At 45.4% G+C, this 26,974-nt stretch overlaps 1 protein-coding gene across 1 annotated transcript in view; it reads right to left on the bottom strand.

The window, feature by feature from the left end:
- Nucleotides 1-26,974, bottom strand: part of NTN3 (netrin 3) — a 76,487-nt gene that overhangs the window by 41,841 nt on the left and 7,672 nt on the right. The window contains exon 2 of the mRNA XM_083711109.1: nucleotides 14,585-14,773. Within this exon, the coding sequence (XP_083567235.1) occupies nucleotides 14,585-14,773 (189 nt within the window). The remainder of the gene's footprint in view (nucleotides 1-14,584; nucleotides 14,774-26,974) is intronic.

Genomic DNA, 26,974 nt, shown 5'->3' with positions numbered 1-26,974 from the left:
CTTTTCCATATTATCAAGTTCACTTCATACTTTATCCGTTGGCAGAGGGATCATTAGAGGCATTAGCCTGTCAACTTTAATATGGCCTTTGCCTCCCAGACATCCTTGGGATGCTGTACAAGTGCTCAATGGGATGCTGCCTGCGCTTTGGATGTGTGATTATAGAAAGCTTGTAGAAAAGCACATTTTGGAACTATCTTCAGAGTAGATTGAGCTCCTGGCTCTAGCACAGAAAATGCATTAGAGCTACCATTTGAGAAAGACATTAATGGCATTAAGAACAAATCAAAACACAAGCCCTGGTGCCTTCTTGCCCATACAAATCCAGTTGCCCCCCTTTATTTGCACATCTATTTACATTTATGTAAATTTGAAAGAGCCTTTGGTTCCTTTAATAGTTGCTCAACATCAAGAAATTTCAGCTAGTATGGCTTCTCTGATCTTCGCCTAACAAACCGAACCTGCAAGGATCAGACAAGGATTAAAATATACTCAGTATCCTGGGAGCCATTTGGTTGATGAGCAGTTTATGCAGATGTATAAAACAGGCAACCATTTTTCTCCCCTTTTACACTATCTGAGGTGAAGCAGGGGATCACCACGGCCCCCTCTGCAGCAGTAGCGTGGACCATAAGAAGACAATGGAAGCAGTCCTCAAATTGCCTTACATAGACCTGGCAAGCATCCTAGTTAGATACTTACCAAGTCAGGGTGGGGATGGGGATGTCCATTTTCTCCAGGTAGTATATAAATTGAATAAATAATAGTAATAATTCTCTGGCAGCAATATTGCCACTTTGCTATCTGACTTGAATCTTTCTTATTTGGCCAAGAATGAAAGACCCATTTATGAGACCCACTTTTGATTTAGCCCCATTTGTCACACTTGTGTTTATTTATTAGATTTACATCTCATGTTTCCATCAAGGTGGCTTCACACATGCTTTTCCACCTCCCTTTTTACCCTTACAACAACTCTGTGAAGTGGGTTGGGCTACAAGACAGTAACTGGTTCAAGGTCACCCAATGAGCTTCATAACTGAGTGGGGATTTGAACCCTGGTCTCCTGGTCCAACACTCTAACCACTACACCACACTGGCTCCTGACCATTCTGCCTCCAAGGGAATCACTTGATCACTTGATCAGATTGGCCACTAGAATACAGCCAAGCACATACCATTTTACAGTTTACAGGCAAAAGACAGTTTGGGATTAACAGCACGACAAAAAAACTAGGATATGTGTTCTCGCACAATCACACTTGAATGAATTTTTGGATGCTAGTGTGGTTGGTAGAGAGGTTTAATCTTCTAATAATGCATGCTGATGGCGCAGAACTTTGCCACATTGATGATGATTTCATTAGTGGAGTCTGACAAAAGGAGGGAAGTGTGAAAATTATCTAGTGCGCCTGGGAATTTGATTAAAATAGGTGTGACGAATAAGGAACAAATGTCCTTATACTATAAGCAGTATGGTAAAATATGCTCAACTCTTTCAATGCTGTATCGACAGAAGCAGACCAGTTGGTTGTATGGAATTCCTTTCAGTAAAGCCGGTGGTCTAATAGGATATGGGTCTCAAATCCCAAAAGGCTGCCCATCCTTCCTCTTGAGGGATCTCCATTGAGGGATCTCTGAACCTCCCAAACCTTCTTGCTGGACCAATGCAGCCTTCTGTGCAGCAAGACTGACAGCACCACCTGTGTGCTGTGTTTACAGATTCCAATCACTTCTTCACCTTTGGGTCTCCATTGAGGCTGCCACAAAATAGCAAGCGGCACCCTTGCCAGCACCCAGGAGCTCATGGAGAGCAATGCTGGAGATCCACAGAGAAAAGAGCTAAACAGGGCAGAGGGCACCAACATCTTTCTCTGGCTCTGCAGGCAGGTGATGAGCGGTCGCCCAAGGCTTCAGGACTGGCTTATCCTGGTAGAGAAAGAGTGGCAGCCGAAACACCACTGTCCCGCCTTGGTTTGTGGTTTGGCCATCCATCACAGTCGTATCACCTCTTAATTGAGATGCTTCGTAACTTCCTAATGCTCTGCATTTACATTCTGGGAAGATCTCAAAGGAAGGACTTGCCTCGACAGACGCCTGGCTGCTGCTTCAGCGATAGAGATTAGAGAGTTTGAAACCAGAATATATTTTCATCTGAGGAAGAGAGGGTGTGTGTGTGTGTGGGGGGAGCATTTCTCAGTGCTCTCCTTGCAAAGGAAAGAAGACTGAACGGCTGCCAGAGTCGGGCTGGGGGAGTGAGTGGGTGGGTGGAAATGCGCCCAGTCTCCTTCCCTTTGAGTATATTCCTGCACAGACAGCCCTGAAGTCTCCCTGACTGGATTCCTTGACACCGCCACCCCTCTCCACAAACAGCAGCTTGCGTGTGCGTGTGTGGCATAGGATAAAGAGGATCTCTCTTAGGAAGACTCCTAAATCCTGAGCAAAGAACATAAGCTAAGAGACAAGAGCTTCTGTTTCCACTGCGCCTGGCTACAGTGGTGCCAAAAAGATGGGGGTGGGTGGGAAGGTAAATAACTGATTCAGAAAACGTCTGGGACCAGAATGTATCTGACTAACCCACATCCAGGAAGAACGCATGAAGAGCTCTGCTGGATAAAGCCCATGAGATATCCAGCCCAGAATCCTATATCTAGTTGCTGTAGCCACTGATAGCCTCATCCTCAAGGAATCTGTCCAATCCTCTTTCCCCTCCCCCTATTTTTATTGTTTTATTGTGCTACAAATCACCAAGAAAGTGAAGCAAACCAAATCACCCCACCCGCTTTCCAGTAGATGAGATTACAGATTACTGTGAAGTCAGCACTACCAGAACAACACAATTCCAGCCACTTACTCAAATGAATGAACGCATTGCAGCTTAAAAGTACATTAGCCATAAAGGAGGTTCTGCTGATTCCCTTTAGCCGTATACATAATAAAAGGTATACCAATCCACTGCAAATGTGCCCTTTCATTTCAAACTTTTCAGAAACTTAAGTCAATTTGTTAGTCAATTGCCATACTTTCTTCACTACCTGCTTTGGAAGTGAATTCCATGGATTAACTACGCACTGCATGAGGTAATCATGGATGGCCTAAGCCAGGTAGGGGACCTGGGGCCTTCTATATGTTGTTGGACTCCAACTCCCATTATCGCTGACCGTTGGCTGTTCATTGGCTGGGGCTGATGGGTGCTGGAGTCCAGCAACATCTGGAGGGCCACGGGCTTTAAACTGGACTTTAAGCAACATCTCTACATGTCATTAACTTGCTCCATAATAAAAATACTGGAGCACAATCGTCTCCAGACATTTTGAAGCCGGGGGGGGGGGGGAGAAATCACGTAAGGCAGTATATGAGAACTTCTCTAGCCTCCTGGTAAAAAGTACAGTTAAAAAGAAGACATAGGGCTGTCTCCACCTCATCCCTGTTGCACAGGCAGGATCTATCATTTGCCGAGACGTTGTTATATCCGCCTTCTAAAAGCTTAGAAGGCAAAATGTTAAACCGTGCCAAGGGAAAAGACTGCCTATATTTGAGAACAGATAGCCAACATAGATAAGACATCCCATTGCTGGAGTTGAAATGTGGCAGACTCAATAACCGGGGGGAGATGCTTGATAATAACTTTGGCCTGCTCCCAAATTATCAATAGCAGATAAGAAAGAGATAGCTCGTTTGAACTAATTACCCGGTTGTCTCTCCAGAACCTCAGGCAGACTTGGAACCACCAAGTCAGACACCCAGGAAGCCTGGGAGCTACAGTACTAAGGTCTGGATCTGCCAGAAGGCAGAGGACCATTCTCTGTTTGAAGGGCTGTCTGGGTCAAATCTGGTTTAAAGATAAAGAATTCTAAGAAGTGAGAGCTGCAGGTACCTTGAAGCTGCCCATCCATCATGACTACCTGGACAGCTGACTGAGCAGGAAGACACAGGTGCCTCATCACAGTTATCTTCTCCAATATGGTAGAATGCATTGTATTTCTGTTCAATCATAGCAGTGATTTCTACACATATAAATCAGCACATGTACATTTTATGCAAATCTACACTCGCCTTTGTCCTGTTTTGGGGGGAGGCAGGGTTAACATGTCAGTGGCCATCCTAACCAGGTACCACTACTCTGACTTCTGTGTCTCTCAAGTTTACACTTTGCTACCTGCAACCCAATTCCATTCCCTCCCCACTTCCAGCGATCAGGCTGACATTAGAGGTACCTAATCGGCACTTCCTGAAACAACACACAAACTGGGATGCAGCTATCTTTTAAAAAATGGACACTTTTCTGAATTTTGCACAGAAAAATGTGCATATTAGAGGAAGGTATATAGAAGAATATGTACATTAGAGGAATGCAAATATTAGTGCAAGCAACAGACAAAAATGCATTACATTAGGGGAAGTTCATTGAAAAATATTTGGCAAAATTGCATTAAGCAGTGAAGGCAAATGTACACTAAAATGGTTAGTTTTCACTAGTACACACAAAAAATTCAAACAGATGCAGAAATGGAGTGAACTGGGAAAGTGAGAATTTGAGGGGAACCAAAATTGACCGATTTATCCATCCATAGCCACTATTTACCTGCAGGTAAACCAAGTACATAAAAGCAGCAGTGGTTGGCATCCATTAAGACTGGTGGGGCGAAAGGCAGGGAGCCCAACAGTAGGTGGAGCCAGAGACAAAGGCAGGCAAAGACCACTAGTTCTACTTTTCTCTACATTGTGAAGTTGTACAAGGGCAACACGGAGACGGAGAAGGAAACTAATAGGCAGTGCCACCCCCTAGACTTGTTGCAAGGAGGCAGGCAGGTAGGGACTGGCTGAGGCCAGTGGGGCAATACATAAGAGCATAAGAAAAGCCCTTTGGATCAGGCCAATGGCCCACCTAGTCCAGAAACCTGTTCTCGCAGTGGCCAACCAGGTACCTGTGGGAAACCTGCAAGGGCACTCAAGATCACTCCTCCATCCTGTGGCTCCCAGAAGCATTACTGTTTCCAACCACAATAGGCATAGCCATCACGGTAGCCTCATGATCCATGAATTTGTCCAATCCTCTTTTAAAGCCATCCACGTTGGTGGCTCTCGCTGTTTCCTTTGGGTGTGAGTTCCATATATAACCAGGTGCTGCAGTACCCCCTTTGCTCTAATAGGACCAGCCTCCAGTACACAAAAACAAGGGAGGGAAGGGTGGCTTACAGCATATCTAAAAACGTAATAAAAACACCAAACATCAAAAAACTCCCAATACAGGACTGCCTTCAGATGTCTTCTAAAAGTTGTGTAGTTCTTTATCTCCTTGACATCTGAAGGGAGGGCGTTCCACAGGTGCCACGACTGAAAAGGCCTTCTGCCTGGTTCCCTGTAACTTCGTTTCTTGCAGTGAGGGAACCAGCAGAAGACCCTTGGAGGAGGACCTCAGTGTCCAGCTTGAGTGATGGTGGTGGAGATGCTCCTTCAGATATACCGGGCCGAGGTCATTTAGGGCTTTAAAGGTCAGCACCAACACTTTGAATTGTGCTCGGAAACATTCTAGGAGCCAAGGTAATTTCAGACCAGTGTTATATGGTCCCAGCAGCCACTCCCAGTCACCAGTCTAGCTGCCGCATTCTGGATTAACTGTAGTTTCCGGGTCACCTTCAAAGGTAGACCCACATAGAGAGATACAAATAGAAAAAAGGACCAAAGGGTTGCTAAAAAATTGCAAAACAAGGATGCAGTGTAAGGGAGGTATGGGGAAGTCACACCTTTTGTGTTTTGTATATGTCTATTTCTTTTCTTTCTTTTTTTCGTGTGTGTTGTTGTTTTCTTTTTTGTCTTTTGTTAGTTGTGAAAATTAATAAATATTATTTTTTTTTTTTAAAAAAAAGGTAGACCCACATAGAGCACATTGCATTGGTCCAAGTGGGAGACAACTAGAGCATGCATGACTCTGGCAAGACAGTCCACGGGCAGGTCTCAGCCTGCGTACCAGGTGGAGCTGGTAGACAGCTGCCCTGGACACAAAAGTGACCTGCGTCTCCATGGACAGCTGTGAGTCCAAAATGACTCCCAGTCTGCGCACCTGGTCCTTCAGGAGCACGGTGACCCCGTTTGGGACCAGGGACTCCCTCACAACAACCCACCCACTGTCCCCCAAAGGCAGTACTTCTGTCTTGTCAGGATTCAGACTCAATCTGTCAGCCACTGTCCATCCGCCAACCACTTCCAGACACTCACACAGGACCTTCACTGGCTTCACTGGTTCCGATTTGAAGGAAAGGTAGAGCTGGGTATCATCCCCATATTGCTGAACACTTAGCCCAAACCCCCTGATGATCTCTCCCAGTCGCTTCATGTAGATGGTAAAAAGCATGGGGGAGAGGATGGATCCTCTGAAATGTGAGGGGGGGGGGAGGAGAGAGAGAGAAAGTGCAAGCAGAGGAAGGGAAAAAGGGAAGGGGAAATTTCACAGCCGCCGTGGTTCCAGGCTTCCAGCAACTCCCTTCCCAGCCCCACAGAGGAAATGACTCAGGATTTTTTCGAGAAACCACAAGCTGACAAGTTCATTGCCTGCCCTGCCACTTTTGTGCTGGGTTGCAAGATTCAGGGCACATGTCTCCCTCCCAGCTGCTCTCCAGGAAACACGGCGGGTCGAAGGAAGGGGGATCAGCACAGCAGGCTGGGCTTCGCAATGGCCGGGGTGCCTGCAGATGGTAGGAAGATGCCCGGCGTAGCTGCCCGGCTGAGATTAGACCTCAACAATGAAGAAAGTAGGAATGAAAAACTAGGTTGAAAGCACAATGGCTATGGCAGCATTGTCCAAGCAGTCAGGAAAAGTCAGGGGAGGGGGCGAAAAATCCTCTTTGCAAGCAGATAGCTATGCATCTCTCTCTTTCTCTCCAAAGTAGAATGGGTCCAAAGGGGTGGGGTGGGGGAGAGGAAGTAGGAATGGGCAATTCTGTGAGTTCCACTTTCTCTCAGTTTCTCATTCTCCCAATCTTAAATTCAATTCCTCACATCAGTTAGTGAGTCTCAGGGGTTTTTTCTGGTCCTCATGAAAATTCATCAGCATTTCCGTGCAAATCTCTCTGAACATACACATTTTGTACTCAGTTTTGCCCAATATACTCATATTTGCAGAGCACCTTCCCCTAACAGTGCATTTTTGTATGTTATGTTCATGAATATATGCATAATTACACACCTAGCATATGGATTTTTGTACACATTACTTGGCTGAAGAACTGCATTGCAAAATTTGAAGAAGGGTGAATCTCAAAGGGTGTCTTTGTTTCGGTTCGCAAATTGTTTTGGAGAATGCAAATTAAGAGGGCTCACTTTTAAATGAGAACCAAATTGAATTCATGACCAAAGACTACCCCCCTTCTCTTCATCTTCACTCAGAATGGGTTTACTTCCTCCAGGTTTGTTCCAAGAATCCTCAGCACGGAGAGGTATACCTGGGTTTCTTTTCTTAAGAGTTCTCTGAAATCTCAGGAAGATCTGTTTCATCCCAAATTAACTAACTAACTAATTAATTAATTAATGACAATTTATTAATTTATATAGCGCTTGTTTGCCAAAATGGCTTCTCAGTAGTTTACATAATTAAAATAGCCAATAAAAAAATCCATTTGGGCATTAAAATATCCTCAATCAAAATATAAAATAAAAAAGACAATTTAAAAGCTCGAGAGTTAAAATGGTTAAGAAACACTGATAACACGGATGGGGCCTCTCATATTTCATCAGGGAGGCCATTCCACAACATTGGCACCACCAGTGGAAAAACCTGAATCCTTGTTACCATAAGTTGAAAGGCCGTGGCAAAACCAAATGGTTTTCCAAATGGACAAAGGACACATTTCCATGGTAGAGTACATGCCTTTGTTACAAAAGGTTCCAGCTTTAGCCACCACCTCCAGGTAGGGCTGAGAATGACCACCTGCTTGACCCCTCCTGCAGCTGGGATCAGACACTGGATTCACCTGGCAGGCCATAGCCAAAACTCTCTCCCACCTGTCCCAGGCAGGTCACGTGCATGACGTCAGTTGAATCAACTTCAAAGGAATTATCAGGAGCTCACTCTGAGCCAGGGCTTGAACTGAAGGCAGAGTGGAAGCAGGGGTGGTGTGTCCCATTTCACCTCATTCTGCTCTGCCCCTACTGCCTGCACCATCTCCACCAGGACTGGAGAAGTGGTGCCAGCATCAGCACTGATTTTCTGGGTGAGATTGCCCCGATTTCTAGTGATAGCTCACCAAAATTGCGCAAGGTCTCAGGGAGATCTTGCTAGAAATTGGCACACCTTGCCTGAAATTGGCGCCGGCTTCTCTGCTGGCACTAGAGGTGATGGGGGCAGGTGGGGTGCCACATCAAAAAAAGTTTGCAAACTGATGCAGAAATGCAGAGGACCAAGACTAGAAAAAGGAGAATCTGGAATCAGCAGATTTGACCATCTGTACTCAAGCAGCTCATGCGTTGGACTGCCATATTCCACCCTTCCCCGTGGCAATTTCCTGCTGGAGACTCACCCACCCTGCTTTTCATAACCCATCACCCAACCCATCCCAGGCAGCTCCTGGAATGTCAGAACCTGCTTGCTTCCAACGCAGCTGCCATGGCGAGGCTACAAAAAGCACGCGGTCGCTGGGGGGAAAGAGTGTGAACTCTTCAGGCTACGGGGAGACGGGACGGTGTAGAAGCGAGGCGCACATGAATGGGACGCCTTGCCAACTCAGCTGCTTGGGTGATTAAAAATGATTAGCTCCCTATTTCCTAATGACCTGGCTGGGAGGCTTGGCTCGCTCGCCTGGCTGTGCCAGACCCCTGCTACACACCGTCTGCCAGCTCTGCCTTCAGCTTTATGAGGCGCTTGTTAAAACTGTGAAGTTTCTCCTCGCTGCATCATCCACGTTCCATCTAAACCCCGAGGGCAGGTCGGGATTTTTCTAGGTAATGCAATCAGGCAGAGAGGGAAAGGGGTTTCCAATGCAGCCAGCACAAGGCACTTCTTCAAAGAGAAAGTGTGCGGCTCCTTTTGGCCCAGGGTGCGTCTCAGCTACAGACTGTTATGACCTGCCAGAGAATTTCTTCCAGGTGCAAAACATCCATAAACTAAAATATATTCGGTTACTGCAAAAATAACGCCGCCGCACCACCCACCCCAATCCTACAAAATCCGACTAAGGGTCAATGCTTATACACTAAGAGCACTTAAAAACAACAGCCTATGACTGAAATGCTCTTTTGCATACAGCCGTGCTTCGAATGTTGAAAATTCACGTTTTGACTTGGGAGACGAGAGAAAATGTAAAGTGCGAGATTGAAAATGCAAACGGAAAACGTGAGCATCAGCCATCATTGCTCCTTCGCTATGCATGCTGAGAGCAAAAAAGCCCCTCTAACTGTTCACTTGCTTCACTGCTGTTCCCCCCATTTATTTATTTTTTAAAATGCTTTATTCATATGGATGTGGGTGGCGCTGTGGGTTAAACCACAGAGCCTAGGACTTGCCGATCAGAAGGTCGGTGGTTCGAATCCCCATGACAGGGTGAGCTCCTGTTGCTCAGTCCCTGCTCCTGCCAACCTAGCAGTTCGAAAGCACGTCAAAGTGCAAATAGATAAATAGGTACTGCTCCGGTGGGAAGGTAAACGGCGTTTCCGTGCGCTGCTCTGGTTCGCCAGAAGTGGCTTAGTCATGCTGGCCACATGACCCGGAAGCTGTACGCCGGCTCCCTCAGCACAATAAAGTGAGATGAGCACCGCAACCCCAGAGTCGGTCACGACTGGACCTAATGGTCAGGGGTCCCTTTACCTTTTTATTCATATGGAACTTTTTCTGGACTGCAACAGGTTGAGGAGGTAAAAATCAATACACATACCTTGCAGCCATCATCCTGATGAAAACTGGCCACTCCCTCCAGGGCATTAACTGGCATTAATGGAATTGTCCCTATGGACACAAATAGCTGCTTCAGGGAGGAAGGGTTTCTGGGGGCAGGGGGAGAAGTAAGGCTTCTTTCCCACCCGCTGGAGGTTTGATGCTAGTCAGGGTCCTTCCAGCAATGCAAGAGAGCTTGTTCATATGCAGAGCAGAGCTTATGGGTGCCTAACCTGTGGCCCTCCAGATGTTGGGCACCACTTAGGCCATTCATAGTAAACACAAACACTGAAAGAGAGACATGGACCCTCCACTAATAAGCTGTGGAATCTCAGCCACCTCATTGTGACAGTGAAGAGAAGAAACTTTCTCGCCGGAAACACTCTTGGCTCAAATAAGGACTTTTAGGTTGGAGAACACGCGCCCCAAGTCTGCTTCCTGGTCCAGCTGCACATGGCCCGGCTCTGACAGCAGTGGTGTGGGTTGGAAAATTGTTGTCAGAACCATTGCACTCTTTTTCCATGGAATTTTACCCCCTATTTTTAGAAATGTGACGCTCATAGAATTAATTAGTAACATAATGAACGAACACAAGACAAGTCAAGTTGGTCATCTGGGATGGGTGCAATGCCAGTCAAATCTCTGAATCAAAATTGCAATTATTGGCAAGGGGAGTGCGGAGGTTAACCATCTTCAGTGCTTTTATGTTGTCTAAGTTTGAATAATGCTAATGGAGTGCAGGCTATTGATATGGTATTGCAAGTATTTTAATAAAAAAAATATTTCTGTGTAAAGTTTTGAACTTGTTTTAATAGGTGTGCACAGCATTTCACTATATGGCTGGAATCCTAACATACTTCCTAAGAAGCAAGTCCCACTGAAAAAGTAAATATCCACAGGATTGCACCAATAGAGTGCTTTACTGAATTTCCTCCCTCACCCCACCCCACCCCTAAATTAAATATTTCAGTTCCCCTTCTTATTGGTGCTGGGAAACTTTTGATATTTTTAAAGAGGACAGAATATTAGCTTTTCAGTTTATTAAATATTATTTAATTATAATGCTATACCACCCATTAACACAATCCTCTGGCAGTTTATAAAGTCATTAAAAATACAAAACAATATATAATAAAAAATGAAAACAATTGAAAAAGCTATAAACAGTACAAATTGACGGATAAAAGTCAGCGCAACCACAACAGCATACAATCAATTTAAAAGCAGAATAATAACAGCAAGGGGGAAATAAATTGGTGCGAGAGTTTTAAAATGCCAAATCCCTGTTGTAAATTAGAAGGCCTGGAAGTATACAAAGATCTTTGCTTCACCCCTAAAAGTCCATAGAGTGGGCACCAGGCCAGCATCTCTGTGGATGGCATTCCACAAATAGGGAGCCAGCACCAGAAAGCCCCCGCCTTCACCACACTGGTGCCCAGTAGGACTGGTAGGGAAGTAGGCAGGGAGACTGACAGTAGGTGGAGTCAGAGCCATTGAGAGGCAAGTGGCAGAGTCAAATAATTCTAGTGTTGAACCCATCCTCCTCCTCCCTACTGAGTTCTAGAAGGCCAATACTGAGACTAAGGAGAAGGAAGTTGAGACAGTCTGTGCCACCCCCTGGTTGAGAAAGAAGGCAGGCAAGTGGGGGCTGGCAGAGGCCAGAATGAGGCCGGTGGGGCAGTGCCTCATTCATTCCAATGGGCCAGCCTCCACTGTATTTACCAATCCCCATGGACCAGTTGAGTTTTCAAGTCCATTTTCAAAGGAACCTCATGCATAACCCAAGCAATAATACTACCAAGTTCTTGCTAGATCCTGCATTAGTGTTGCATGGCGAGGTTGTAGTTTGTAGATCTACCTATCGGCTGAGCCTCATAAAACATCATCTGAGCCACCAAGGCCACCTGAGCCTCAAACCTATCATGATAGAAGATTCCAAACCGTGAGCCTGCCGGTTTTGGGAGAATGCAAGCTCCTTTCAGAGCAAGCTGAACATCACCTAACTGGGCAGATGAACCATCCACTAATAATACCTGTCTTGCTTGGACTGAGTCTCAGTTTATTGGCCCTCATCCAGTCCTTTACTGTGTGAAGGGCCTCACCTGAGTGAGATGAAAGGGAGATGTAGATCTAGCTGTCATCCGTGTATTGGTGATACCTCAGGCTACACCTCTGAAGAACCTCTCCCAGTGGTTTCATGTAGATATTCAATAGTGTGGGAGCCAAAACAGAGCTCCGAGGAACATGTACAGTGGTACCTCAGTTTAAGAACAGTCCGGTTTAAGAACGATTTGGTTCTTAACTCCACAAAACCAGAAATAGTGTCTTGGTTTGAGAACTTTACCTCGGTCTAAGAATGGAATACGAACGGTGGAAGGGCACCGGTGGCGGGAGGCCTCATTAGGGAAAGTGCGCCTCTGTTTAAGAATGGTTTTGGTTTAAGAACGTACTTCCGGAAAGAATTAAGTTCATAAACCGAGGTACCACTCTAGTGTAAATTGCAAGAGACAGAGAAACATTCCCCAGCATCACCTTCTGGAGTCATCCACCCGAGTACAGACAGAAGCTAGCGCAATGCAGGACACCCACCTCCCATGCTAGGCACAAGGAGGGCATGGCTGATTGTTTCAAAAGGCCACTGGGATGTCCAAGAGGAGCAATGGGGCTGCAGTCCCCAATCTCTCTTTCAGCAGGGAGTGACTGTGGCAATTTCTGTTCCAAAACCAGGTCTAAAGCCCGAATGAGAGTCCAATAAACATGTTCAATCACATCTCAGTGCATTTAGGGCAACAGAAAAGAGTACTCCTCTTTATCACATTGCAATAATACGGTAACTTCAGATGAAGGGTAGCTAATAATAATAATAATAATAATAATAATAATAATAATAATAATAATAATATTCTGTGGACAGCCTAGTATAAACCCACCACCAATGCACTATTATTGTGCCAACTGCATGTTGCAGAATACACCTGCCAGTCCAGAAGGTCCCTGAGTGCAAAACCATCCTTGAGAGCCAGTGTTGTGTAGTGGTTACAGTGAGAAACTAGAACCTGGAACACCAGGGTTAAAATCCCCACTCAGTCATGAATCTCACCGAGTGACCACGGTCTGCCACTGCCTCTCAGCCCAGCCTACTTCACAGGGCTATTGTGGGCATTAATTGAGGAGGAAGGGAACCATGTACACCACCTTAAGTTCCTTGGAGGAAAAGATGGGCTATACAGTGGTACCTCAAGTTACATACGCTTCAGGTTACACACTCCGCTAACCCAGAAATAGTGCTTCAGGTTAAGAACTTCGCTTCAGGATAAGAACAGAAATCCGGCTCTGGCAGCGCAGCGGCAGCAGGAGGCCCCATTAGCTAAAGTGGTGCTTCAGGTTAAGAACAGTTTCAGGTTAAGAACGGACCTCCAGAACGAATTAAGTACTTAACCCGAGGTACCACTGTACATGGAATAAATAAGTAAATAAAATAAACAGCTACCATGGTTCTGGATGCACCTTTCAGCTGTTCTAACAAGCGTTCCAGAAAGATATATATTTTGAAAGAGGATGCTGAGAAGCCTGAATGAAGAAAAGAAATGCTAATTGCGGTGGATACACATTAACCCATGGATAAGCTATACTGTGGGTTAAAAGCTGATGATGCATGCAAGAAGCCTGCTTCTCATTTAAACCCAGACTCCAGATTAGTATAAATAAACCGTGACGGGGGAAGGAATTATTCAGTGCTGACAGAGCCATGGTTTCTTGCCTGAGAGAAGCACCAAACTAGGGAGTGCGTCTCCTTCACCTTTGGATAGGAATGCAAACGTGCATTCTGAAATTAATTAAACTGGATTGTAAAGCAGCGATTATCAGGTTTGGTTGAGGCACTGGGGTCACTACTTCGCTCTTTGGGGTGTGTTTCTCAATGTAATTTGACCTTCACAACTATCATTAGAAGACATCTGAAGGCAGCCCTGTTTAGGGAAGATTTTAATGTTTGATGCATTACAGTATTTTATTTATTTATTTATTTTGGAAGCCGCCCAGAGTGGCTAGGGAAGCCCAGCCAGATGGGCGGGGTATAAATAATAAATTATTATTATTATTATCATTAACAACAGTACATTTTTATTTCCCATTAGGGCAAATTCCCCACCAACCTCAGTCTGAGAGAGCCAGTTTGGTGTAGTGGTTAAGAGCGGTAGTCTCGTAATCTGGGGAACCGGGTTCGTGTCTCCACTCCTCCACATGCAGCTGCTGGGTGACCTTGGGCTAGTCACACTTCTCTGAAGTCTCTCAGCCCCACTCACCTCACAGAGTGTTTGTTGGGGGGGGGGGGAAAGGAGAATGTTAGCCGCTTTGAGACTCCTTAGGGTAGTGATAAAGCGGGATATCAAATCCAAACTCTTCTTCTTCTGATCCCAGCCAGCCCTCACATACCTGCCTTCTTACATCTGGCACAGGGATGGACCAGTCAGTCAGCTGCCTCCTCCTGGGCCTCAGTGTGGTCCATGTAGAACTCAGCAGGGAGGCAGAGGACAAAACTAGGGGAGCTGACTCGGCCTGTCATTGTCCCTGGCACCACATGTCCTGTCTAGGCTCCCTGACTTCAGCCGTACCAGTCCTAATGGTTGCCAGCCATAACTAAGTAAACTGGCAAACTCCTAAGGGACTTAACCTCATCCTTTCTCACAAGGAAGGTTGGGAGATGTTCTTGTTCCTTACCTTTGCAGGCTTTTCTGTCAGTGATGGATTTGCTCATGTCTCGGTAGAAGCCCTCTTTGCAATAATGGCAGTGTCGCCCAGCAGTGTTGTGGCGGCAATTCAGGCAGACGCCCCCACTCTTCCGTCCCGAGAGTTTGTAGAGCTCCATGTTGAAACGGCAGCGGCGGGCATGGAGATTGCAGTTGCAGGCTGTGCAAAGAAGAGATGGGATAGGTCAAAGGAAGATCTGAAAGACCCACTCACTCTCCTCTTCTCTGTCATACAAGTCAACTCCTCAATTTGCTGTTTATGTCCCAACTGAACAAATTATGGCTTCTGTGGCACACCATTTGCCTCCAGCCCAATCTTGGCATCCCAGTGAAGGCCGTGGTTCCCAATAAGTCAGTGTGGTGTAGTGGTTCAGGGGCTGGATCAGGACCAGGGTTCAAATCCCCACATAGTCATGAAGCTCACCGGGCGACTTTGAGCCAGTCATATTCTTGCAGCCTAACCGAACTCACAGGGTTGTTGTGAGGATAAAATGGGGAAGAGAGCAACGTATGCCACATTAAGCTCATTGAAGGAAAAGTTGGATATACACGTAATAATAAAGAAATAAATCTACCATTTGTAGTAACCATGGTTTGGTCTATTTTGACATCACAGTAAACTATGGTTATCGCCAAGCAGAAAGTGAGGGAGGGAAACTACAGAGTGTGAGAGGAAGGGAAGAAAGGAGTTCAGAACTCCAAGGCACAAGTGCTTGATGTCTTAATGCATTGTTGGGATGGGGCATCTGAACTTCTGTTAAAAAGAAAAAAATTGTAAATTTATTACATTGATTAAAACTATTCTAACCCATCCCAGGCCACCAAAAATTCACTAATAGAAAACACTCAAGGTTGTACCTAACTAAGTTCTAATCAGATGACATCCACTGAAATTCATGGGCCCAAGTTAATTATATCCATTGATTTCAATGGGTCTACTCTGAGTAGGATCAACATCGGAAACAACTTTTAGAAGGGGAAAAGCTCCTCTCTTATACACTTCCTCTACACCGGCCTTCATTTTATACACCTCTATCTTGACCCATCCCTCTCCCCATCCCAAAAAATAAAATGGAGAGAAAATGGTCACTCCACTCATCTTGACTCCTGCATCTCCCCCACCCCCATGCAATACCTGTTCCATCCCACGCCCGTGCCCAGTGCCCGTGAGAAGACCACCCACCTTGAACTGGTCTGGGGGGGGGGCGGCAGGGACATTCTCTCTGCTACTAACTGCCAGAGCTATTAAGGAGCACGAATTGTACCAGCTGGGACCAGGTTATGAAATTGGGGGGGGGGTGCAGTGCGGGGAGAGAGTCAGCAGTAGCAGCAGCAACAACAGAAAAAGCTGCTAAACTCATTTTGCTCCTTCTCCCTCCTTCTGCACCCCTGGTCCCTCTCCCCATTAACCACAGAAACCAAAGTTGGAAGGGGAGTGGACAGGATTCTTGTGTGCAAACTTTTTTCTTCTTCTTCTTTTAAAGGGAAAACATACTGCCAGCTCCTGTTCAACATAATCACAAAAAGATAATGGGAACAAGGTTCCCCCTGGCTATACCCCGCCGCCGTCCGCTGCCCTTGCGCCCCCTGCCCTTATTCCTCCCTTCCCCGAACGAATCCTGGCCAGGGTGAGAGTTTTTCCAGGCGTGCTGTGAAATTCATTAATGTGTCAGCCCAAGATTTAACTGCTGGGCCTGCTTATCATTTGCATGAAATTTCCTCTCGGCTAACTCACTGCCCCCCTTCCACCCGGCATCCTGGCGTGCTTTGCAGACCTCGCTGTTTCTCTTTGTAACAGAAGAAAGTGGGGAGGGCCAGGGGATGGGGAACCCCTTGAAGATCAAACAGCTCCGAAGCACATGGGGGGAGACTCTGGGGGCTCAAATAGCTTCACGCTGGCTAAGAGCAGCGTTCCCCATATCCCTTCCTTTAGTTAGGATGGAGCCTTTGCTCCATCCTAACTACAGAGCAAGCTTTGCCTGGACAATAACAATAAACATATTTTCATAGTGCACCCACCCACCTGCCCGTATATATAGAAAACACCTCCGTAAAACCCATGAGGCAAATCAGAAAGAACATGACAATGAATTCTCTTAAATGTCAGGCTCCAATTGGTGCAAAAGGGGATTCAATCCTGAGTTGGCAGCAGCAACCAGGATCTTCAGGTTGTGGCCAGGGCTTGCCAACACTCTGCTCTTGGTGATGCCTGCCCTGGGTCACCCTTTTCAGGGACTCCACTGAGAACTGGGGCATGCCGGAGCCACCATTTAAATTCCCCACGTGACTCCTCTGGGGCATTGTGGGAAACTGATGGAGGCTGCCATTAGAAGGGCAGCTCCACCAGCTCCTAAATTTGACCAAGTAAAAGTTATGGGGCAGAGTGTGAAGGAGAGGATGCAAAAGAGGGTCCTCTAGAGTTGACCCTGATCTCAAACCATTAAGGTATGTTGCAGCCACTAACACGTGTCAAAGAAGGAGGACAAAGCAACACATTGCCCATCTACAGGTAGTACAACCTGGACAACAGAGTGAGCAGGTACATACTGTAGGCCACCATCTTCCCCACTATGGTAAGCCGAATTGCATTTCTATTTAACTTACAGAAAGCAGGTTGTATCTCATGTTATTCCTACTCAGGGTAGACCCACTGAAATTAATGGGCATGACTAACACGGGTCTATTAATTTTAAGGGGTTTACTCTGAGAAGGGCTTAGTTGGTTACAACTCAACAGTTCTCAGTTTGCAACTATAAACTTCAATTAGCATGTGCAAATTTTATGCAAATCTCTGTCTTCTTTCGTCCTTTTTTCCTTTTGGCGATGCATTTTTGGGCGATGTGTAAGTGGCCTCTTTAGCTCTGGCTTGGGCGAGGTTCCATGCCTACCTTTTAATGGGCCTGGATTTAAATAGGGAGAGCTTGATTGGGAAGAGATAACAGTGTCATTCACAGATACTTGGCTCATTTCAGATTTTTAATGCGGACTCACCTAATCAGACTTCCCAAGACGATACATGAACTGAAATGCCACAACCCTCTGAAATTTGTACTTCTCTGAATTTTGCGCTGCTATTCTCCACCCGCAAAATATGTACAAACCACACATATTAGGGGAAGGTGTGCATAAGAATGTATACATTCATAAAAATAACATACAAACATGCATTGCATTAGGTGAAAATTGCTTGCAGAAATGAACTTTAGGGAAATTGCATTCTAAAATGTGTATATTAGGGGAAATGTGCACTAAAACGCTGGTGAATTTTCATGAGAACTGAAAAAAATAGCAAACTGATGCAGAAATGTGGCAAACAGAACTTAAGGCTGGGAAAATGAGAAGCTGACAAAAACCGAAATAGACAGATGTGTCCATTCCCACTGTCACTTCTGGCTCACCATTGATTTATTACTGGGCATACACGGTTCTCTCCTTCCCCTACTTTATCTTCACAAGAACCCTGTGAAGTAGGTTAGACTGAGAGGCACTGACTGGGTCATGGTCAGAGAGCTTCATGGCTCAATGGGGATTTGAACCCTGGTCTCCCAGGTCCAAGTCTGACTCGCTAACCACAACACCACGCTGGCTCCACCGATGGCTGGCTTGCTTGCTTGGGGAGCGGCAGCTGGCACATCCCTCCTCCTGACCTGAAGTTCCCATGTACAGGACGTTCCGCATTCTGCTCCCTTTGTTAGGGAAGCCCTCAAGGACTATTCATCAGAGGTGAAGAGGTGAGATGGGAAGGAAGCATGGGTAAATAATTGCCCAGGCTTGTCTCATTGCCTCTGACTTCATCAGTAACAGTTTAGCTTAGCAAGGCCAGAGGCCAAAGAGAGGCTTAAAACTACTCACAGCAGCACCTAAGCAACAGGAGCGCCATTGCAGTTGCACCAACACTGGAAGATGCTGCCTCATACCAGGTAAGGCCGTTGGTCCATATCGCTCAGTATTGTCTACTCTGATTGACGAAAACTCTCCAGGGTCACAGACAGAGGTCTTCCAGTCATTCCCTATAACCTGACCCTTTTAACTGGAGAGACAAGGCATTGAACTGGAGGTCATCTGCATGTAAGAGAGGTGCCTTGACACCACTGAGCCATGGTTCTTTCTGTACTTAGCTTCCTCCCAGACCAAAGGAGTATCTAGCCTGAGATTCTGTTTCCCCAAAGTCCCAATGAAGACACCACATCGCAATCACATAAAACTTTGCAGGAACAAGATATTTCTACGTCGTCAAGTAAGTAATTCTTAAGCCTTGGAACCACTATTGACAAGTCCCTGCACCTCCTAGACTTATCATCTGCTAGAAAAGAAAGACAAGCACTTTACGAGGACAGTCCTCTGCTTGGAGGTGTCCACCACATGAATTGTTGTCCAAGTCCAGTTTAAAGATAAATATTTGGAGGGACCTTGAAGTCACCTATCAACAGGGAGCAGCACCAGGACAGCAAACTAAGCAGGTACACACAGGTCCCCTCATCAAAGTTCTCCTTACTAAATTTGGACGTACCCATAAAAGAGAATAACTTTTAGGCAAGCTTCCATCCTCTTGTTCAGTGATGCATTCCCTCCTTTTTTTTACATGTTGATGGCTACTCTTTGAACAGATGGAACCATGTAAACGAGGGTGAATATGGAAGCAACTAGACTGTGCTAGAATCCACAACTTTTATACAGTGGTACCTCTGGTTGCGAACAGGATCTGTTCCGGAGGCCCGTTCGCAACATGAAAAGAGCGCAACCTGTAGCGGCGCGTCTGCACACGCACGGGTTGTGATTCGCCGCTTCTACGCATGCGCATGACGTTATTTTGTGCTTCTGTGCGTGCACAAGTGGCAAAACTCAGAAGTAACCCTTTCTAGTACTTCTGGGTTGCTGCAGGACATAACCTGAAAGAACGTTACATGAAGCGGATGTAACATGAGGTATGACTGTATATTAATATAATGACCTATATTAACACCCAGGATGTGGCCATCTACTGAATCAGACCATTGGTCCATCTAGCTCAGGATTGTCCAGGAAGTGGGTCTCCAGGGTGTCCGATGGGCATTTGTTCTCAGCCTTAGCAGCAGGTGCTGGGGACTGGACCTGGAACCATCTGTGTACAAATCAGACACTCTACTGCTCATCTAAGGCCTCCCCGCTCCATGTTAATGATCACAGATCAGATAAAGCAAACGAGTGCATCTGATTCTTGAAGACAGATTATACAGATCTGCCTGGAACAGAAATAAAGCCAGAAATAAAGATATCCAATTAACTTTCTGGATCCACTCTGTCTGGACAGCTACAAGTATTTAGAGCTAACTAGAGCTCCCGCTGTTTCAGTTTGCACTGGCAACCTTTGCATGTAACCTGTGCAGGAGATATTTTCCATTTTGGCTGCTACTCTCTCCCAGAGGGGAAAGAAACTGTTCCAGAAAATTACTTAAGCTTCTGCATATGGCCTACTCCGCTCACCCCCCTCTCTTGTTTTCAGACAACGACAGTAGCCAGGGACGAAATCCTGAGTCCCTCAAAGGAACCACAGTACCATCAATGGAAGATGCAGAGGCCAGTTCTCATGAATGGTTATCAATGGGAATCTTACTCAAGCATTCCTCCAGCCTTAATTGAATGTGCAAGAAGGGGAGAGAATGCATGAGGGTGCGAGCTCCATCCTCATCCCTAGTGCCCTCTGTGTGTTTAAGAGAGACTGTCTAAGGCAGGGAATCCTCCTTTAACTTGTGGAGGTTCCGGGTTCCATGTGTGGGAGCCCCATAAGTACAGGCAGTGGTGGCAGGTGCCCACTGGAACTAGTAGGGATGATGGTGGGTTTCCAGGTAGATGTGGGTTGGCTGAGGGCAGACTGAGGTTGGTGGATAATGCAACCATTAGCCCTAAATGGAAACGGAAGTGGAAATTGCCAATGTTCCCTTATTGGTCCGATGTCTAGAAAGGAAATCAATCTACCAAATGGGAATTGGTATTGGTATTGGTATTTGTTGTTGTTTTTCAGTCCACAAATAATAAGTGATTGTTAAACCCCCTACTTCCAGTTTAAATTGTGTTTGCATTTAAATGAATGGCATGGGAATAATTAAATCATTAATTATGCTAAATTTGTAATTTACGTAAATAATTCTGAAATTATGTTAACAGCAGACAGTGAGAGATTAATACTGCGGTATTTGGCAGAAACTGAACTGTAGTGGAACAGAAACAATCCCAATTGTGCCAGAGAGACAGATCTGAATGGAAATGGCTGCTTTCGGACATTCTTTCCCCCACCCACTTGTGTGTCCTGAATAAGATGAAGGTGATGAGTTGAAAATAGCCTGATTGTAATGTAGGGAGGTGAAACTAGGAAGGAGTGGGAAAGAAGAGTCTTTCTTGGGATGTACATGTTCATTACTGCTTATAAGAAGAGAGAGGGGTATGTGGAAAACTTAAGTCTAGTATACAAAGGTAAAAATTGCACATATTGCTCTGCTCACTTTTGCCTCTGACTCCTCCCACCAGAATGTGGCCCTCAGAAAGTTGCCCAGAAGCGAATGTGGCCCTCAAACTGGAAAAGGTGCTACAACCCCTGGACTGGATGGACCTTTGGTTTAATCCAGCAGAGATGTTTCCATGCATCATATTGGTCATTAACCACTGTGTTGTTCTCTCAACAATTGCTATCATTAAACAGTAGATTCCCCCTCCCCCAGTTTTAAATCTATGAACTTTGATGAAAAAAATAAGATTTTAGTCCACATCATGCATGTGGCTGCACTGGCAGTTAAAAGGTTGCCACTGCTAAACCACATATACAATTGATAACACCTGTGGAGCAAGACTGTGGCAGCTAGCAGTGTCGAAGCCAAAGTATTTAAGATATCTAGTAAATGCCAAACAATGTGGGAGGCATTGTTCAAACGAAGCACAAAGCAGCCAGATTCTGCCATCAGTGAAGTCAAAGGCTTTTTGTTCGGCTGTCTGTTTTTTGAAAGATCGCTCCCAAGGTTGGGGTAAAGCCAGTAGCAGAAAAATAACTTTCCTGCTCTAGCATGTGGATAGATATTAATACCACTAGGAAAGTTTTGGAAATCGAGGCCTAATGAGACCCTGGAGAGAATGTAACGTACACACGTATCCTTTCAAGAATTCAGCTGGTGCATAGAAGATGGATGGTTTTGCAAAGACCAGCTACAATTGCAAATGATACGGGCAAAAAACCTTAACTAATAAAAATGAAGGGCAGAATTAGGTTGACCATGTCTCATTCTTTACAGACCACAGTTCTCCGTTTCAAAGGTGGAAAACCTGCATGCAGCAGATGCTGCTGATCTTTGAGCATCCCTGACTATTGGTGGTACAGGTGGGAGCTGATGGGAGTTGTAAGCAAGCAACATCTCTGCTTGAATAGCTGCCTGGTCCAAGTGTGGTTTCAATATAAAGATCCATAAGAAGGGAGAATAGGAGAGGACCTTGTTGCACCCAGAGAGCAGCTCAATCAAGGAACAGGTCACCTGGGTCCTGCTATCTCCCTTACTTATGTCGAGGTGCATTATCTTCTCATTTAAATGTTAGTCACTAATTCTGAAGATGCATCATTTGCCTCTGGCCCTACCATAGGAGCCAACGCCTAGGGGCTGAGGGGTCTTCAGCCACCCCGATAAAATATTTGAGGGGGCCAGGCCCCCCAAAAGTTGATGGGCATTGCCATTCAAATGGTGTGTGTGCACTGCATCATGTGATAAGATTATGTGGGGTGTGACTTACCTGCCCCCTCAAATATTTTATTCAAGTTGGCATCCCTGGGGCCTGCCCACCACTGGCATGTGTGACTCTCATGAACTTTTCCCAGTAGGGAGTATGGCCCTTGTGTCTGAAAAAGGTCCCCCGTACCTGCTCTAGACGACCAGACCCGACTGTCAGCATCCAAGAGCAAATTAAATCCCAAGGCAGATTGCAGAAGAAAACATTCAGCCTACGCGGTAGGGTTGGCATGTCTCCCTCAGATCCTTTCCTCAACATGACTGCGCTTGATCTTCCACCACGAAGCATGTCGTTTGCATATTCTTCCCTTTCCCTCCCAAGTCGAGGGGAGGAAGAGCAGCTAAAAACTTGTGCTGCAACCACGAGCCAGTTTTTGTTACAGCTCAATCTCTCCCTGTCTCATGTTAATCACTAATTAAAGGCCTGAATGGTCCCTGCTGTTTGAGGGTATTAATAAGAATTTAATTGCATAGTTTCAGGCTAATTATATAGGAGCTCGCTTCCTTCCTCACACAAGGGCAGCCAATTTCTCTCCCCCCTCACCTCACCCCGCCTTTCAAAAATCACATGACCAATTAAACAATCACAGGTTCAATTAATTTGTAAATAATGGGCCAATTACATAACGCTGCAATTCTCCGCTCTGTTTCTAGAGGCCACCGACGTCCGCCACCCTCCTCCCGCAGGAATCCGTAACCTGCCGTCTTCCTCTAAGCATTACCGAGCATTAAGCACACTTACTGTCTGCGAACTGGCTGGGAGCAATTAGTCAATGGAACAGTCTCCATGAAATTCTAGAGCCGACCTCAATGCCAAAGCCACAACAGATCAGAGCTACACCCCATGCCTTCACTGGAGAAGTGCCTGGCTGCAATGCCTGCAGGGCAGGGTTGCTACTTCCGCCGTGTAGGAGGGCAATCCAGGTCCTGAAAATGCCACCACTCCCTCAACCACCCAAAACCATCTTAATGAAACCATTCAGTAATAAGCAGGTTGGGAGCTGCACACCATGTTTAGCTTGGCCCCTTTACCAGGGGCTGCCTTGATCGCACCAGAGAGAGCAGTCATTTCAGGGGTGGCGTCGAAGTGAGGAGAGGCCACAGTCACACCATGCATTTTAAAGTGCCATGATACTATTCTGAAAGGGCATTGCTTCCCCTGGAGAATTCTGGGAGCTGTGGTTCACTAAGGGTGCTGAAAGTTGTTAAGAAACCCTCCTTTTCCTCCTACAAAGCTACCTTTCTCAGGATGCTTTAACAGTTAACCCCTTTTCCCAAGGAACTCTGGGACCTGCAACTCTCTCAGGGAAATAGGAGCCTTCTAACAGCTCTCATTATGGTGCTGGAGGAGACTCTTGACAGTCCCATGGACTGCAAGAAGATCAAACCTATCCATTCTTAAGGAAATCAGCCATGAGTGCTCACTGGAAGGACAGATCGTGAAGCTGAGGCTCCAGTACTTTGGCCACCTCATGTGAAGAGAAGACTCCCTGGAAAAGACCCTGATGTTGGGAAAGATGGAGGGCACAAGGAGAAGGGGACGACAGAGGACGAGATGGTTGGACAGTGTTCTTGAAGCTACCAGCATGAGTTTGACCAAACTGCGGGAGGCAGTGGAAGACAGAAGTGCCTGGCGTGCTCTGGTCCATGGGGTTACGAAGAGTCGGACACGACTAAACAACTAAACGACGACAACAACAGCTCTCAGCAACCTGAACAAACTACAGGATTGGCAAGCTGTTCTGTTTGCTTGGTTTTTGTTTGAACCTATCAAGAATGTAGACGCAGATGCAAAGCATGGAACCGTGGTTGGAATGGGAGGGAAATGTTGTGTGCCTCCCCATGCCCTTGGTTTTCTATAAAGGAGACGCTCATAAGAACACTAAGTCCAGGGTCTAAAATAATCTAGTTGCATCACTGGATGGTCCATTTACCAATCCTGTTTCCTCTAGTGCTCAATCAGATGCCTCCAGGACCCCAAATAAACACCCCTCATTTATTCATTGCCCCCAGCTGATGGTAGTCAGAGGAGCACAACCTCTGACCAAAGGAACATAGGAAGCTGCCTTATGGTCAGACCATTGCTCCATCTGGCTCAATATTTTCTATACCGACTGGTAGTCTAGGATGCAAACCATGGTTCTCTCCCAGCTCTACCGGAAGGTGCTGGGGACCTTCTGCATGCAAGACACTGAACATGAAGGTTGGAATTAACTGCTAACTTCCACACACACACACTATGACTATGAGCAGGGCATCAGTGGCATGGAACATGGGGTACAAGTTGCTGTTTCTGACATTTTTTATACTGTAAACCACCTTGCAATCTTTGGATGAAGGATGGTATATAGATTTAATACATGACAACAACGACGATGATGATGATGAAGATGATGATTCAGGAGTCCTGTCCAGTTTCCCACTTGACCACTCTAAAAACTGGGCTAAAGAAACCAACACTTTTACTCAGTATAAGGAAGCTTTGTGTGTCCACATGATTCTCCACAAAGCAAATGCATGAGCAACTAAATTAACAGACCTGCCAAACTGAAAGTGAGGGAGATTTAGGTTCCGTCCCTGCCATGAATGTTTTCACTGTTTGGTCAACCTGTTCCAAGAAAATTGCAGTGTTTTAACATTTGTATTTTGATGATATTTCTAGATAACTGCTAGGCACAAAACAGGCTTCATCTTGCCCTATGTCAATGTTGATTAATAGATTAAATCTTTATGACTTTATTCTGTAAACTTTGAGCTACGCATTTCCAGCAACCTTTGCTTGCAAAACAATACATGTGAGCTATCTAGCAGCTCAGATTTAACAATGGCTACCATAATCATCTGCAAAGTATTCTCAGATCTTGTCAAGCACTCTGGTTAAGCACTTCTGGCTCTGCAAACCTTGTGTTTTGGTCCAGAAGCATCAGCATGAAATGTCACCTGGTGCAGGCTGAGTTTGGACTTTGCAACTGAACACATTCTGAATGGTTTTCAAAGAGCAATGTTGCAAAGTGCTGTGCTTTGATTCAGCAAGCTCAGCAGCCCAAATAGTTTAACTGCCAATTTAGAAATATTAATGAATATCAGGATGACACCGACCAGAATTAAAATAAAGTTGAGGGATCAGATATCAAAGCAGGAAGCAGATCATACCTAAATATAGGTGTCTGACTAGTGTGAACAGTCCTGACTTAGTAAATTCATTTTAAATTATTTTTAACTCTCTAGCACAGTCCAAGTTGCATTCTGAAACTATGGCTAAGATTGGGCTGTGTGTATGTGTGTAATAATTTCTCTGGCTAGCTCTGTGCTGTATCCCATTCCTTCTGAATTCTAAGTGGAAAGATTCCTAAAATTAATTTTTAAAGCAGATCATGAAAAAATTGCCACAGCTTCATTTGCTTTTAAAAAAATAATAATAATTTCTTGTTTTACATTTGTTACTTCTGCTGTTTTGCTTTTTCAGTTTAATCATGCTTATACTGAAAAATGATACTTTGAACTTTTTTGGAAACTCCAGGGGCATCTCTATCATACCTCTATGTTCTGTGCATCTTGACTCTAGTGAATACCCAAGCCCATAAAGGCTGAAATTTTATCCACACTTATATGGGTGTAAACCCCATTGAATTTAGCTGGGCTTACATGTGAGTAAAGCTGCAGAGGACTGTGTTACAAGGTGAGTGGACTTTTGGAGGTGTGCTAAAGGAGAATAATGAGATTGCAGAGAATCTGAATGAATTATCTGCATCTGTCTTCATAACAGAAGATGTGGGACAGAACCTGAACTAACCTGCACCTGAACTAACTTTCTCATTAAGTAAGACTGAGACAAATCGTGGTGGTGAAATTTGGAGTTCTAGGCATTATCAGCTAATCACTGCATCAAAATGGCATCCACGTGAGAGTTCTAAAATAACTCAAATGTGAAATTGCTAATCTGCTAAGAAAAATAAGCAATTTGTGCCTAAGATCAACCTCCACACCTGAGGACTCAAAAGTGGCCGATGTAACATCATTTTTTAAAAAAGGATCCAGGAAATTACAGGCTGAGTAACTTAACACCTCTTTCGGGAAAATTGGTAGAAAGGTCTACCTTTTCTTCAGCTGTTGCTTCCGTATATTCCTTGACTCCATTTCCCCTGGCTAAGGTGGTGGTGACCTTCCTAATGGCAACCATTTCCCCACCCCACCCAACCTGAATTCTAACTAGAATAACATTATATAATCATGGACTAACAGTATGTGATCATATAGTACACCGCCTTGTTCACAGAGGGCATCCCAGGATGAGAATGGGAAACACCCATCTTTGCCACCAGCAAACGAACCAGCGGAAATGAGGTGACCTGGGTTATAAATGTCTCCATTTTCATCTGTGAAATGTCTGAAGGTATAATAGCTGTGTTTGTTTTTAATTTTGCAGCCCCATCTGCAAGCCCTTGTTCCACAGAAAACAGGGAGCATCAAACCGCAGTGGAAAAGGCTGTTTTTCTTGATACATATCTGGCTCATGCCATAAGTGTGGAGGAGGAGAGCGTGTTCTTACAAGACTTAGAGGTGTATTATTAGGTGGCAAATGAGTGCTGCATTAGGGGAGGTGTGTTATTGTTCAG

This window comes from Podarcis gaigeae (assembly GCF_964106915.1).
Source record: "Podarcis gaigeae genome assembly, chromosome: 14".
Taxonomy (NCBI): domain Eukaryota; kingdom Metazoa; phylum Chordata; class Lepidosauria; order Squamata; family Lacertidae; genus Podarcis; species Podarcis gaigeae.
Note: the sequence above shows the minus strand (reverse complement) of the source record. Positions and strands in the feature narration are given on the sequence as shown.